Here is a 13,878-nt window from a genome sequence, read left to right on the forward strand (position 1 = left end):
GAGGCAAGGCGAGGTGACTGTCTCAGGCGGCAGGATTCATAGGGGCAATTGCTAGTTTCCTCCCACCCCTAGAGAGGAAATGGCAGGGGGTGTCCTCTGGAGTCTCCTAGGGTCTTCACCCTCCCAATGTGATTCCAATAGAGTCCCTCCCGCTCCCCACCCTGACAGTTTTGATTCCCACTTCAATCATCGGATAAGGTTGATTTGTTCCCAGTATAGATCTTCACTCACCCCTTCTTCCCTGGTGAGGAGAGGCACCATTTTGTGGTTCACCTCCGGTGCCAAAATGTATTGGGCTGGCCCTGATTCCATGTGCCAACATTGCCCGATGTCCTGCTGAGATGGGCTGGATGAATATTTCGCTCTATTTGCAGATGCTCCCCTAAAGAACAGCCAGAAAAGGAGCGGAGACCTATTGTAGCCCACAAATAGGGCTGCAAAATTAGAGGCCTGTTTTAACTAAGCCCTGTTTTTCTGTTTGTATCTCTTGTAAAAGAGGTCTTGGTTCCAGCCTGCAGTCTTTGTAATTTACATGTGTTTTATCTGTTGGGTGCGCGTCCTCTTCTGTTAATACGAAATTATGTTTATGCTTTGAGGGGACGTGAAGAATATTTGAGCAGTCAGATGCTTAATTTAGTATTTTTCAAGCTCTGTTGATGGGAATTCTTTGGAGTTCTTTGGAAATCCTAGCTAAGTGTCCTCAAGAAGATTAGTGAAGGCAAGCAGGCTCCCCTGAATGACAATTTGCCTTTTATTACTGCTCTCTGCTTACAAGGAGTTGCTGCAGGAAAGGATTGGGAGCATTGTTGAGCATGCTGTGTTCCATTGGAAGGTGACCATGTCTGAAAGGAGTGTTGAGCACTCCACATGAACTTAAGCATTAAGCATACCTCAGGGAAATGTTCTGGAATCCTCTGCAATGGTTCCTTGGCACATAAATCAGCGATAGACGGAGATTTCCCGAGTAAAACCACTGGGTTGGTTTTTTAAAATAAAAAAAATAAATGGGAATTCTACTTACTATTTGTAATTTCTGTGATACTTCTTAATACCTGCATGGGGCAAATGTTTCAATATGGGGACATTGCTCCAGTACTGGCTTATTGTAAAGTCTTGTGACCTTAGAAAGGGCACAGGTCAACCACTTCTAACTTTAAAAAGAAGATAGACAATGCTATGTAAAATGTATTGTCCAAAAGTTGCAGTTTCTAGAGTTGTCAATGAAGTTCCCACAATGAAGTTTTTGTCTGATGCTTCATGTTCTAATAGAAACCGATGGAAGTGAAGGGAAATCGAGACATGGGAATTTAAATTTCCCACTTGCCCATTTACTGGAGCTTAGGTTGCAAAGAATTTTGGCATGCTTCAGTCTTGCAGCAGTTTTAAGTACAGTATGCAGCCCAATTTCTCCTAACTTCTTTACTCCCAAATTTTGATTTTGAGTTGTTTCATCTGATTGGGAATTTCATCTGATGTGGCTCTTGGTCCATTTTGTTTCTTGCATCTCCATCACAGCTTGTGTGAATTTGCAACCCCCTTCTTTGGATCTGGCCGCAGGTCCATTAGTATGGGGCATGGCTTTCACATGGAGGGTGCATGGTGTTTGTGTGTGTGGTGTGTGTGTGTGTGTGTGTGTGTGTGTGTGTGTGTGTGTGTGTCTAACAGAGTTTCCCTAGAGGAAGTTGAGTTCAGAACAGAAAACAAGGGGGGCCTGTATCTTTCAGATTAATTTCTAGTAATGGAGTTTCGTTTGTCCACTTCTTCCGGTTCATCACAGGTCCTGGTCAACCTGGCTTTGGTGGCAGGCAAAGGGCTGGGCTGCATGCATGAGAAATCCTGAATGCGCATGAGCATGCATGCATGTCAAAGGAAGCATTTTTATTTATCTGGTATTGTCCAGTTCTGACTGATGCTCTGCACTGCTGCTAGATTTTAGATTGTGTTCTTAACTGGGGCCGAAAACATATGGAGATACTAATGCATAAGGAAACCTTGATTTGTGTTGTGTCGGCATATGAAAGCTTGCATGGTTTTCTCTCTCTGTGTGTGTGATGAATGGCTTTCCCTTTTTGTGCATCCCCCTGTCACTCCGTCTGCCTATCCTTGGGGAAATTCACCTGCGCTCAGCACAAGCTGGAAATGGTAGAAGCCCAAAGAGGGACTTTATGTATTTACGCAGGAGCAGGCAGAAATGCTGAACGTAGAGGAAAAGCAGTGGGGGAATAGCTCAGTTGCAGGCCATTAACCTTCTTGGGATTCCCCCCTCCCCCTCCCCCTCCTTTTCTGGCTTCCTTCCTTACAGCAACCACTTGAAAGGAAAGACAGCCAAAACAGCTCTCAGCACAGCGTCTCCAGCCACCACAGCACCCACACCGCTTCACCTGTCCGCAGCACCCAGGTGCTTCCCGACTACCCTGCCACCGAAGCACCAGCTGCGGAGCAGCCAGACAACGCTGGGCAGAAGAAGCCAGATCCATTCAAAATCTGGGCCCAGTCCAGGAGCATGTATGAAAGCCGACGTGAGTATCAAAGGAGACTTCATTATTTGGGCAGCTGCTCTAGATCATTGCATTCTGTAACTCTTGGTTTAAGGGGAGTTCCCACTCCTAGAAAATTAGATATGTCTATTCATTTCTGGATAGGATGAAAATGAGCAAAGCTGAGCATTGCTGGAGATGGGCATGGGGTGGGTGAATACAAAGCCAAGGAGCCAGAGAGACCAGCAGTTTACATATGGTTGACATTAATCATTTTTTGATGGTGGCGAAGGAGCTTTGCCTCCTGTCAGCCTGGATGGCTCAGTTGGTTAGAGCATGGTGCTAATAATTCCACGGTTGTAGGTTCGATCCCCATGTGGGACAGCTGCATATTCCTGCATTGCAGGGGGTTCGACGAGATGATTCTCCTTCCAGCGCTACAATCCTATGATTCTATGAACTTTGCGGTGCAATATGCAAGTACTGATATCTTTTCTTCTCCTTCAGCGTTTACTTCTTTAAAAGAAATCAATTTCTGAACGGGGTAATGTCAGACAAGCATAACATAAGAGGTTGCACAAATTGCTTTCCAAGCTTTGTGCTGCAGACACTTGTGGACCCAATCCTTCTAAGCTCTTAATTCATGAAGTAGTTGAAATATAGCCTCACAGTATTGTAGTATGGCTTGGCAACTTGTAGGAATGTCATGCCCTTTCAATGCCTATTCATTCAGTTATTCCTTCATTCATATATATATATAGAGAGAGAGTCAGTGGTTTTTTCTAAAAAAATTTTTAGGGGTACTCTCATTTTCCTACTCGTATTGAAATACTACCCCTCAGCGAGGCCAAAGTTAGAGTCACAAAATGTTTAGGGGTATGCGTACCCCTTTGCCCCCCCCCCTCCTGAAGAAAAGCACTGTATTAAGTCTTGCTGTTTGCAGGTATAAAGGTTAAGGCCAAAGGAATAATTTTGCTAAATTAATGATAGCATTGCCTAGCTGACCCACATGCTGCCAAGCTATGCTCGCCTTTATCGTTGAGCACTATTTCAACAATGCAGAGGTCAAATAGATACAGTAAACAACTTTTATTGTCGGTTATTAATAGATGCACCACACTAATAATTCAGCAGGGTTTTGATTTGCTTCCGAGAATACAAAATGGGTTTCAATCAACCCCCTTTTCTTCAAAGAAAATCAACCTCCTTTTCCTCTTCAGTTGCAATCTGTAGAGCATTAGTTACACTTGTAGAGTTATGTGGCATCCCGTAGAGTGAAGCAGCTCTCAAGCAACCTCCCATCACAAAACGCTGCTCACCTTGTAGACTTGGGGTTTCTGCATAGTTTGGAGTCATCTGAATGGCTGAGCAGTTGAATCGGTTACATAAAATGTCATTAAAAAAAGAAAAGGGAAGAACTTGGAAGCAGAGGCTTTGGGCAAATACTGGAAAATGTATTTTAGCAGCATGATATCTTGTGTTTCTTCTGTTTTCCTTCACAACATTCATTTCTTTTCTTATTTTTCTGGGCATGGCATGGATACACAACCCATCCTCACACAATCTTCTGCTCTCAGGAATTGTTTTCACAGAATCTCGTGCCCCATTTTGTTCGTGGGACTACTTTTGATCCAGCAGGGGCATCTGCTAATGTAAGACAAGAGGGCCCCCCCCCGATTCCTCCTTCAGTCCTCCCTGCCACCTTCCAGTCCCTCAGCCCTATGAAATGGATATTCAGGTGGGGGGTGGGAGGGCTGCAGGGAGCTGCATTGAACGAGAGAGTTGGCAAAGAAAGAAAAAAAGCACACATCTCCTTCTCATGCATTAGTGGATGCCTCTGTTGCATCAGAAGCCATTCTTCAGAATGGTAGCATTGGATTTCACCCCATGAAAATTATTGCAGTGACTGGCCTCTGTGACCCACAATAATAGCATTTTTAAATTCTTAGAAACAGGATGCCTGCTATTTTTTAATGCAGTAGAAGTCATTCCAAGGAAGGGAGCTCTAATGTTGGTTTTGAACTTTGCTGATCAGCCACTGAGGATGTGCCTTGTCAAAGACGAGCATCCTTACCTAGGAGCAGGGTAGCAGCTGTTCTGTTTATTCACAAGGAGGCTATTGCTTCATCTTATGGGCTGTGTCTTGAGTGCCCTTCTCATGCTTTACAAGTGCAACACCTTTTTTGTACAGTGAGAAGAATTAGGACAAAAGCAAAACTAATTCTTGGGCTCTATGAAAGGCAGTTGGGGTATGTGGAAGGGACCTGGGCGAAGGGCTTCCTTATCTGCCTGAAGAAAACAGGTCTCCTAACACCACAGTGCCTCCAACTCAGCTACGCTCTGAGCTGATGTAATGGCCGCTAGAAGTGCCACTTTGAAAGTTAGCCACAGGGTGATGGAGGCTAGTGGTTCAAGAGGCACTTTGGTCAGGGTGGTCGGTACCTTATGTCAGTTCCATGAGGGACATCTGTGTACTGGATAAGGCACCAGCAAGGACGCCTCTCTCAAAAAATGTGGTATGTGCAGACAACAGGGAAGCCTGGCCTAGTTTGGATAGCATAGAGGAAAGGGCATTTTAAGGTCTTCAGGTCTTGTTCAGGTACAGTCCGGAGGAATATTAATAGCCAAGAGATTCCCGCTGTGGACCAGTCTATGTATTTTTGCTCGCACCACTGCGCAAATGCTTTGGAAGTGGCTGGGGTTTGGGGCAGGGCGGTTCTTGAAAAGGGTGGAGTTCCTCCCATTAACGTTAAAAGTTATTTCCACTTTGGGGCTGAAGAAGGTGGAGCAGACTCCTCCAGGGCCACCTTTAAAAAGAAAGGGGTTCTTGCACTCACGGTAGCTTCTTCTAAAGTGATTTCCCTTGCCCGAGCCTTTTAAGAGACCGACTTTGGCAGAGTGGGACATAAGCGTTAACCAAGTAAAAAGTCCTCAGCAGCCCCACATTTCAAACTGCAGACCTGCATGGATGGATGAATTCACTAAAACCTTGGAGACAGATCAGCACGTCATTTCGATGCATTCAGATGCAGTGCCAAAACAACCCAGTGAAAAGAAGGGAGAGATTGCTCTCCAGCGCCTTTGTGCTTCTACCAATTTAATTTGCAGATCAATGGCTTCCCTTTCCTGGGGGGCCAGGGCCTCTCTAATACGGCCTCCCCAGCCTATGCCAGACTAAGATTTGGATGCTGATAAGTTTGGGGATTTACTTAGGAAATGAATGAAGGTCTAGGAAGTGGGGTTTTCCCCCCCCCCTGATACCACTTTAGATGCTTCAGTCTTTACTGCTAAAAATATGAAGTGGCCAGACAGTATCTCTGGTTGACATATTGGACTGTAGATAACGATGCATATTATGAAAATTGTGCATTGGCTGCCTAGTGTTTAGCAGCAGGGAAATGCAAAACGGTGAAATATCTGGACACATGCAAGCCCTACAAGATAATACAGGAGGGAATAAACTGCCCTTTTGCCGTTTTTGGTAGCGGCATCACTTGTGAAGGTTTTTGTGCTCTTGTCCTACTACTTCCACTGCTCTGGATTCCCCCCTTCCCCAGCTGGATGCTCACATTGTCATTGTCTGTGACCCCCTGCAGCTATTCAGTACCAACTAAACAGTTAATTAGAAATTATCTAATTAGTCATTAGGATTAGCTCAGCAGTATTAACTGCTGCCTGTTCTGCCTTTTTTTAAAAAAAATTAACTTGGGAATGTGCTGCAGGACACAACTGCTTCCTAGCCAGTCCACCAACATGGCAAGTTTTATGCATTTCAGTAGCACTCCACAGGTTTGCTGCATGTGCAAATTATTTTATTTTATATGTGCAAATAGTTTGGAAGCTTTAAGTGACTACTTATTTCTGAAGTTTTGCATGCATCCCATACCCTTTTTCCGTTGGCTTCTCACTGTACCACTGGGCACCTTGCACTTCACTGTCCTTCGCTAGCTTACTGTGTTTGGTTGGGGACCAGCTCCTTTCTAGTCTACTGCAGTTGCAAACCACACAACTTCGTATCTTACAGATAATTTGCTTAGAAATGGAGAGGTGTGGAGGTATGATTCTTACTGAAGGTGCAAGAAGAGCCCAGGTTGAAATCAAAGATGGGACTTCTGGCTGGCCACTATAGGAAACTGAATGCTGGATGTGCTAGGGCCCTTCTGAACAACCAGGCCATTCCATGGGTTTATAGATTAACTTAAGAGGAGTACCTAAAATATGAAGACCCAGGGAAAGGTTATCCTTCAGAAATTGTCTTTGAACCTTCTGAATAGGCAGTAGATCAAGCACTCCCAGCTAGCACCACAAAGCTAGGACCTAGAGTTCCTGATAAAATTTGGATTCAGCCCTTAATTCACCATTGTCTTAAAGAGTTTGATCCCAAACACATCATTTTCTAAACACCATGTACTATTAAATTACCAGTACCATGGGTTAAATAAGTCAACACCAGTTCAGTAATTCCAAATTTTCAGGCAAATTTCAGAGGGCATGGTAACCTTGACATGCACATTTTACTGTTAATTCAAGCACTGCGTGTCTAAGATGAATTTCCCCAGTTGATAATTATTTGTCGGTGGTGATTAATTTTGATTTGGACAACAATCCAGAAGGACACCAATTTGAATTTTGAGAGTTTTCCTGTCCCCAGCTGCCTCCATGCAGTCTCCCAACTATCTTTCAAACACTGTCACATTTAAGAGACTGCAGACTGAACTGCAAGGGTCATTTCTCTAGAGCTGAGCTCAAATGGCCTCTTGACATTAAGAGTGGCCATTTTACCAAATTTCTCAGTGGGGTAGAAATTCTCCAATAGTCTTTTGGGCTGGGGCTCGCCATTTGCCGTTGCGGTAGCACAGCTTCCCTGTCTTTCGGTCTCTCCACCTCTTTTTCCTTCTTTCTTTGCTGCTGCACGTTGGACCATTTGGAACATCCTCCATGATACTCCAGGTCAAATCTCATTCCATGTTACTGTGTTTGTGTGGCAGGGAAGGCTTGTTAAATGGTCCCTGCCATTTTAAAAAAAAATTGCTGGAGAAAATTCTGCAAAGTGGCCTTCTTTTGCAAAGGGGGTGGTAAAAAAAAAAGCCTTGGCTCAGTGTTCATTTCACACCTGGCTTTCCTTTAAGCACTTCTCAGACTTTTGAGTTTTAAAAAAGGCATTCTGAGCACAACCTGACTTCAGCTAATGATAGAGAAATTCTTAACAAGCAGAAATCATGTGTGGGTGTCCTGCTTCTGCCCCACTGTTGCCTTGGTCATTAAGCTAGCATTCAGTTGAAGCATTTCTTGTTAAAAGACCAACTTATTGGTTGTAGCCTTTTTGTGAGTTACACCTATCCATGCAGGAGATCTGCATTGGTATTTGATGTTTGAAATCTACCAAGGCATTGGGAGATAAATCATGTTAAGGATGCTGTCTTCTCTGCAAAGGCAAATGAGCCTGTCCTCGAAGGGTGAGGAGCAATGTGCCTCTGTCTCCATCCTGGCAGTCTTCCCAGAAGTGACTTTCACTCACAGTCCTTTCCTTATTTAAGACGGAGATACTGGCAATAACATAATCCTGCGGAATAAAAATAGTGGCTCCCTCTTTCTTAAAGCGCCAGGCAGGTTGCAGAAGTACTCCTGCGCAAGAACAAGCCAAGCTGCTTCTGATGGACATGAGTTGCTCCCACAGAAGCAGCTGGCAGTGCAGGATTCAGCCCCAGGAGGCACTTGAGAGACCCTGTTTAACAGAACAGCTCTAAAGTGGGCTGAGTTGTTTGTTTGTTAAGTAGTTTGGATCATGTGGTTTTCCACATGCCCGCTTTAGGTTCAACTGTCTTCTCCTCACCCACCCTTCTCCAAAACAAACAAACAAAAAAACCCCTCTTAGTGCCGTTACTGTTTTGCTGATGTGAAATAGACAACCTGGGACATTATTCATGACTGCAGGGATTAAGATGCTACTTGGTTCTTTAACTGTAATAGGAGGCTAGATTCTAGGTGGGATCAACAGACATCTGAGATTGGAAGAGCTATCAGAGAAGCTGGCAGTTTTAGTGGAGCCTTTCTAGTAAATATTTGCACCTAAACAAAGTCAGACACTGAGACCTAGGAGGGAATTAGGCATTGGTCCTTAGGATACTCCAGGGCCTTGGAGGTTCCAGGAGTTTATGGTGTGGAATAATCCAAGGACAGCAGGAGCACGATTTCCTCTATTTCCAATGCCCAGGCTAGGAGCACTGCTGCTTCTGCAGCCAACCTGGAACCAGGCACACTCAGGCAAGTAGGCTTTGGGGGGAACCCCAAAGTCTGCAAGAGCAAAATAAAAGAATAAATAAATTAAAATGGCCAAAGGAGTGGACGGAATCCTGAACAATGAGCACCTTTGCACTGCAACATTTTGTTGCAGGTCCCACTGGGTCATTCATATTTCTAAGACCTTCTCCAGTGCTTGAGCCATGAAGCCTCATCTCTTTGTTGTTTCCTCAGTTGAACACCCAGGACTATATCACTTCATGTCCTACACATGAAATTGGTTTATTTGGCCTGTATTCAGTTAACCTGGTAAGCTAGCAAAAGAAGAAGAAGAAGAAGAGTTTGGATTTGATATCCCGCCTTTCACTCCCTTTAAGGAGTCTCAAAGCGGCTAACATTCTCCTTTCCCTTCCTCCCCCACAACAAACACTCTGTGAGGTGAGTGGGGCTGAGAGACTTCAAAGAAGTGTGACTGGCCCAAGGTCACCCAGCAGCTGCATGTGGAGGAGCGGAGACGCGAACCCGGTTCCCAAGATTACGAGTCCACTGCTCTTAACCACTACACCACACTGGCAATTCAGGGGCTCCCGCTAGTGCCATGGGTCTCTCCCCCCCCCCCACCTTTCTCCATGCACACACTTCATGCATCTCCTCCAAAGTCACTCGGCAGAGTCAGGAGAAACCCCAGAGCAGCTCAAGGGAGGCAGGGAGGAGAGGGGGAAAGATTGCGCTGACTGAATGCTCAGAAGAGCGTCATGCTGAATTCCTCCCTTGTGGGGGAATCCTTTAATGGTGGAGACAGAAAGAGCTAGCTTGCTTTAGACTTGTCTCAGAGACCACGGTCATCTCTGAGTCTTGCAGTACCAAGATCTAAATCACAGTTTAGTCACACAGTCCGTCATCTTCAGTCAGTCACAATTTTCCCTCAGTGGAATGGGAATAATTATTACTACTTAGTCTGGATGTGTGCCAATCCTATTGGAATGTTGTAAAACTATGCTAAAGCCCATGTCTTAAAAAAAGGCAAAACAAAGAACCTTTTTCTTCCTTGAACCTTGTCCACTAAGATGGCAGCTTCTAAGAAATGGTGATAATAAATGATAAATTATGATGATAAACTGCTATTTGCCTTCTTCCCCTTAAAGTTCATGCCACCTGTTCTTTTGCATACCTTCATACTGCTTTAAAAATGCTATTTCTGTAAGTGATAATGAGTGACATAATTCTTGGCTTGATCATTTCCAAGAAGTATCCTTTACCTATTCAGAGATTAAGAGTTCTCCAGAGAATAAGGCAAATTTAGGGTCATGAATTTTAAAAGTGGACCTATTTCTGGAAAAAAAATAGAATATTCTCCTCTCTCATTTATTGTTTTAGTCTTAAACTTCCTTGAGGATTGCAACAATCTGTTGTTGTGCTGCCTGCATGCTTTGCGGAGCTGCTGTATCCTACGCATGGCCATCTGTCAAAACAGCAGTGACAAAATGAATTAATCTGAATTGCAGATGTGTTAATGAGCCCCTTTGAAGGGCTTAAGCGTGTTTTAATTAAAAGCAAAGCAGAACAGGGTCGAGGCTTTCTAAAGCTTTTAAAATATTGCGGGTTTTTTTTAAAAAAAATTGGATTTTATTTTCAGTCACACAATAGATAAAAAGCAGCACGTGAAGCTATTCCTTCATCCACAATTAAATAGGCTTGGGAAAAATCTGAGCACCATGTAGCTAAGGAAATGCTGATGAGGCAGCCTTTAAAAATCCAGTAATTGTGTAACAGGGAGGAGTGTTTACCCATTTTATAGCTAGGAAACAAAGCACCTACATTTAAACACCCACAATCTTTGTTAGTTTTGGCCATCTTACCAAAAACAGGCTTCTGTTGATGACCAAGAGGCAGTCGTTTTTTTTGGTTTTTTTTACTAGTTCAATTCTAAACTTTGGGTCATGGTTGTCTTGTCTAGAGGTCTTCGGGCCTTTTCTGTTCCCAGGCATAAGCTTGATATAGGTTCAAGTGTAAAGACCTTAAAATTGCTCTTTGTGACTGGCGGGCCAAAATATCTGTACAGTGGTACCTCGGGTTAAGTACTTAATTCGTTCCAGAGGTGCATTCTTAACCTGAAACTGTTCTTAACCTGAAGCACCACTTTAGCTAATGGGGCCTCCTGCTGCCACCGTGCCTCCGGAGCACGATTTCTGTTCTTATCCTGAAGCAAATTTCTTAACCTGAAGCAGTATTTCTGGGTTAGCGGAGTCTGTAACCTGAAGTGTATATAACCTGAAGCGTATGTAACCCGAGGTACCACTGTATTCTAGCTATTGAGGTACAGTAAGAGCTTCTAGGTACTGAAATCTCTCCCTCGAATAACAAACTCTGGTTGTGAGTGCTGCTGTCATGATTTGAAGCCCAAACCCAGAACTATATTGGAACATTTGGGGGAACCCCAGTGATGGCAGAAGTACAACCAGCCTGTTCATTCATTCATTCATTCATTCATTGGGGTGGGGTGCACAACCTAAGGTAGGAACTCTTAAGAGCTCTGTGCAAATTGAGCATCAATGACAGCCAAGGAATGTTGACTGCCATTTGGAAAGGGAAATAGTGGAGTGTCGTGGAGGAAGGCATGGCTGACCGACAAGAACCCTGAATAGGAGTGGTCCTGATAGAACATGAGGATTGGATGTTGTGTTGCAGGTCACACTTGTGTATTTTGATCCTGATAACGGGAAGCCACATCATGTGAATATCCAATATGCGCACCAATAACAGAACCTTCATGCCATAAGGAGTTGTTGGTTAACTTAATACATGCATTGTCTTAGACTTGCATGAACACATGTGCATGATGAAATAATAATAGAATCCAATTTTCAACTACCGCATGTATTTGGTTTAAGCAGATACTCTAGGGACACAAGGCAAGACTTTACTCAACCTCCTGCTGCTACTGGTTAGCTTTGGTTTTAAAAGTAGCACCATAAAGCAGCAACTTAATGAAAAGCATTCAATATAATTTTCTTGTGTGTATAGTTTTTGTTTCCTAATCCACAAGATAAGTCTGTTGTCAAACGTCTAAGCACTTAAAATAAATAAATAATGGCAAATATTTCCTAGTTTTTCTGAAACCCAGTTTGACTGTATTTACAGTGATGCATATTCTATTCTGGTCAACTGTTTCCCACATCAGATAAGGCCAGTATTGTATACACCTGGCAAAACAGGTAGGTCTGTTCTAATCCTTAGCAGCAGCAGTCTTTTCTGTAATAGTAAGGGCATGAAAGCTGAATCAGAGCTGTTATCAGTCAACGCTAAACTGAAATGAACAAACAAGAAAGCAAAATCCCATTAAGCTTTGCAAAATGTTAAAATTAATATTCACAGCTATGTCACCTTCGCCTGCGACTGGACTGAGCAAGGGTGAAAGAGAGAGAGAAATCAATTCCACGAATTTTGGAGAATGTAAGAATGAGCCGAGAGCTTTATATCTGTCTTGTTGTCCATCTTGTGGTAGTGTCTGTGATTGGGGGGCAATTCATACGGGTCAGGTGGGGTTGGAGGGTGAAGCATGATGGGCACTGACGGTTTCATATGCCTTCTTCAAATGTTCCATTGCCAAAGAGCAAGAAGGGAAGAATCTTGTTGTGTTGTGTAAGCCTTACCCGAATAGCGATTGGATAGGGGAGGGTTACCTGTATCCATCTGGGATCATTCTTTCTCATCAGCTGTTCAAAACTCTTTCTATTACTTTTGCAATGAAGCCCTTGAGAGAATGGCAGTAATGAGCCAACACTGATTGCCCTCAAGCCACCACTGGTTTTAGAAATGCTACTTATGTCACGGGGTGAGGTGGGGTTAGAATTAAGAAGTAGTTGTGCTAAAACGCACAATTTTTTCCATCAAAAATTTTTTTGTGGGGGTCTGCAGTCAAAATTTTAATTAAGTTAGATTTGAATTAAGTATTTTATGACTATTCGCAGCAGCATCTGAGTGTGCTAATCAGTCTACAAACACTGGTTTACAATTTGATGAAACAAATAAATTAAAATAAACCCTGCTGTGGTGGAAAAGAAATCATACTGTGGTAAATAGGCAAACAAAGGGATGTGGGTGGCGCTGTGGGTTAAACCACAGAGCCTAGGACTTGCCGATCAGAAGGTCGGCAGTTTGAATCCCCACTACGGGGTGAGCTCCCGTTGCTCGGTCCCTGCTCCTGCCAACCTAGCAGTTCGAAAGCACGTCAAAGTGCAAGTAGATAAATAGGTACCGCTGCAGTGGGAAGGTAAATGGTGTTTCTGTGCGCTGCTCTGGTTCACCAAAAGCGGCTTAGTCATGCTGGCCACATGACCCGGAAGCTGCACGCCATCTCCCTTGGCCAATAAAACGAGATGAGCGCAGAGTCGGCCATAACTGGACCTAATGGTCAGGGGTCCCTTTACCTTTACTGTGTTCGGGCTTCACAGATGTCTTCCGATTTATGTGGCTAGTTTTTGCCACTGCCACATGTTGCATACTAGGCTCTATATTCACATATAGGAAAAATGTCAGTCGCGTGTTTGTAAGATACATAGCAAGAGCAAGTCTTGTGCAACAACAACCAGTGACTGATCTTCAGTAATCTTATGAGTTCAGGATCACCCGGTTTGCCCAATCCTAAACATGCAGAAACAATATGTGCCGGTCAGAACTGGGAATGAGCTTTGGTTGGCTGGCAGCCTGATCAACTCCTAATGTCAGCCATTAAATTGGGCCCATCAGTGCAAAAGTCTTCAAAAAGAATTTTGTCCCACTTTTGTTTGTGTTGTGCCGTATGTTGTGCATGTGTGTGTTTGTGTTTCAGAGTGTTGTTGTCCTCTTAACATAGCATTTTGTTCAGAATGCAGTTTTGGATTATATCAACCTTAATGAAAGAAAGGGGGTATTAGAAGCTTCCTTGCCTTGTTCCCTTGTACTGTATTGATTTAAAGCCCTGGCTGAAAAGTATAGCTTCGGGGTCACACATGCTGGCTTTTCGATTGGATTGGATTGTTTCAAACCAAATTTATCATTAAGTGTTCTAGCCATAGGGTACAACAATTAAAATTCACAACAGCAGGGGGATAAACAATAATTGTGTAGGCAAAGCCGTAAAAGAAAGATTCCATGAAATACACAAGGATCGATGAACGAA

General features: G+C 43.7%; 1 protein-coding gene across 13 annotated transcripts in view; it reads left to right on the forward strand.

Annotated features, from left to right (window-relative positions):
- Nucleotides 1-13,878, forward strand: part of MAGI1 (membrane associated guanylate kinase, WW and PDZ domain containing 1) — a 479,839-nt gene that overhangs the window by 432,772 nt on the left and 33,189 nt on the right. For 11 of the 13 annotated variants that reach the window (XM_081901311.1, XM_081901312.1, XM_081901317.1 and 8 more), the window contains 2 exons: nucleotides 2,303-2,519; nucleotides 12,093-12,170. In XM_081901311.1, coding sequence (XP_081757437.1) covers nucleotides 2,303-2,519; nucleotides 12,093-12,170 — 295 coding nt within the window. The remainder of the gene's footprint in view (nucleotides 1-2,302; nucleotides 2,520-12,092; nucleotides 12,171-13,878) is intronic. The other 2 variants (XM_081901320.1, XM_081901310.1) reach the window with 1 other exon arrangement.

Source organism: Podarcis melisellensis (assembly GCF_964234715.1).
Source record: "Podarcis melisellensis genome assembly, chromosome: 2".
Taxonomy (NCBI): domain Eukaryota; kingdom Metazoa; phylum Chordata; class Lepidosauria; order Squamata; family Lacertidae; genus Podarcis; species Podarcis melisellensis.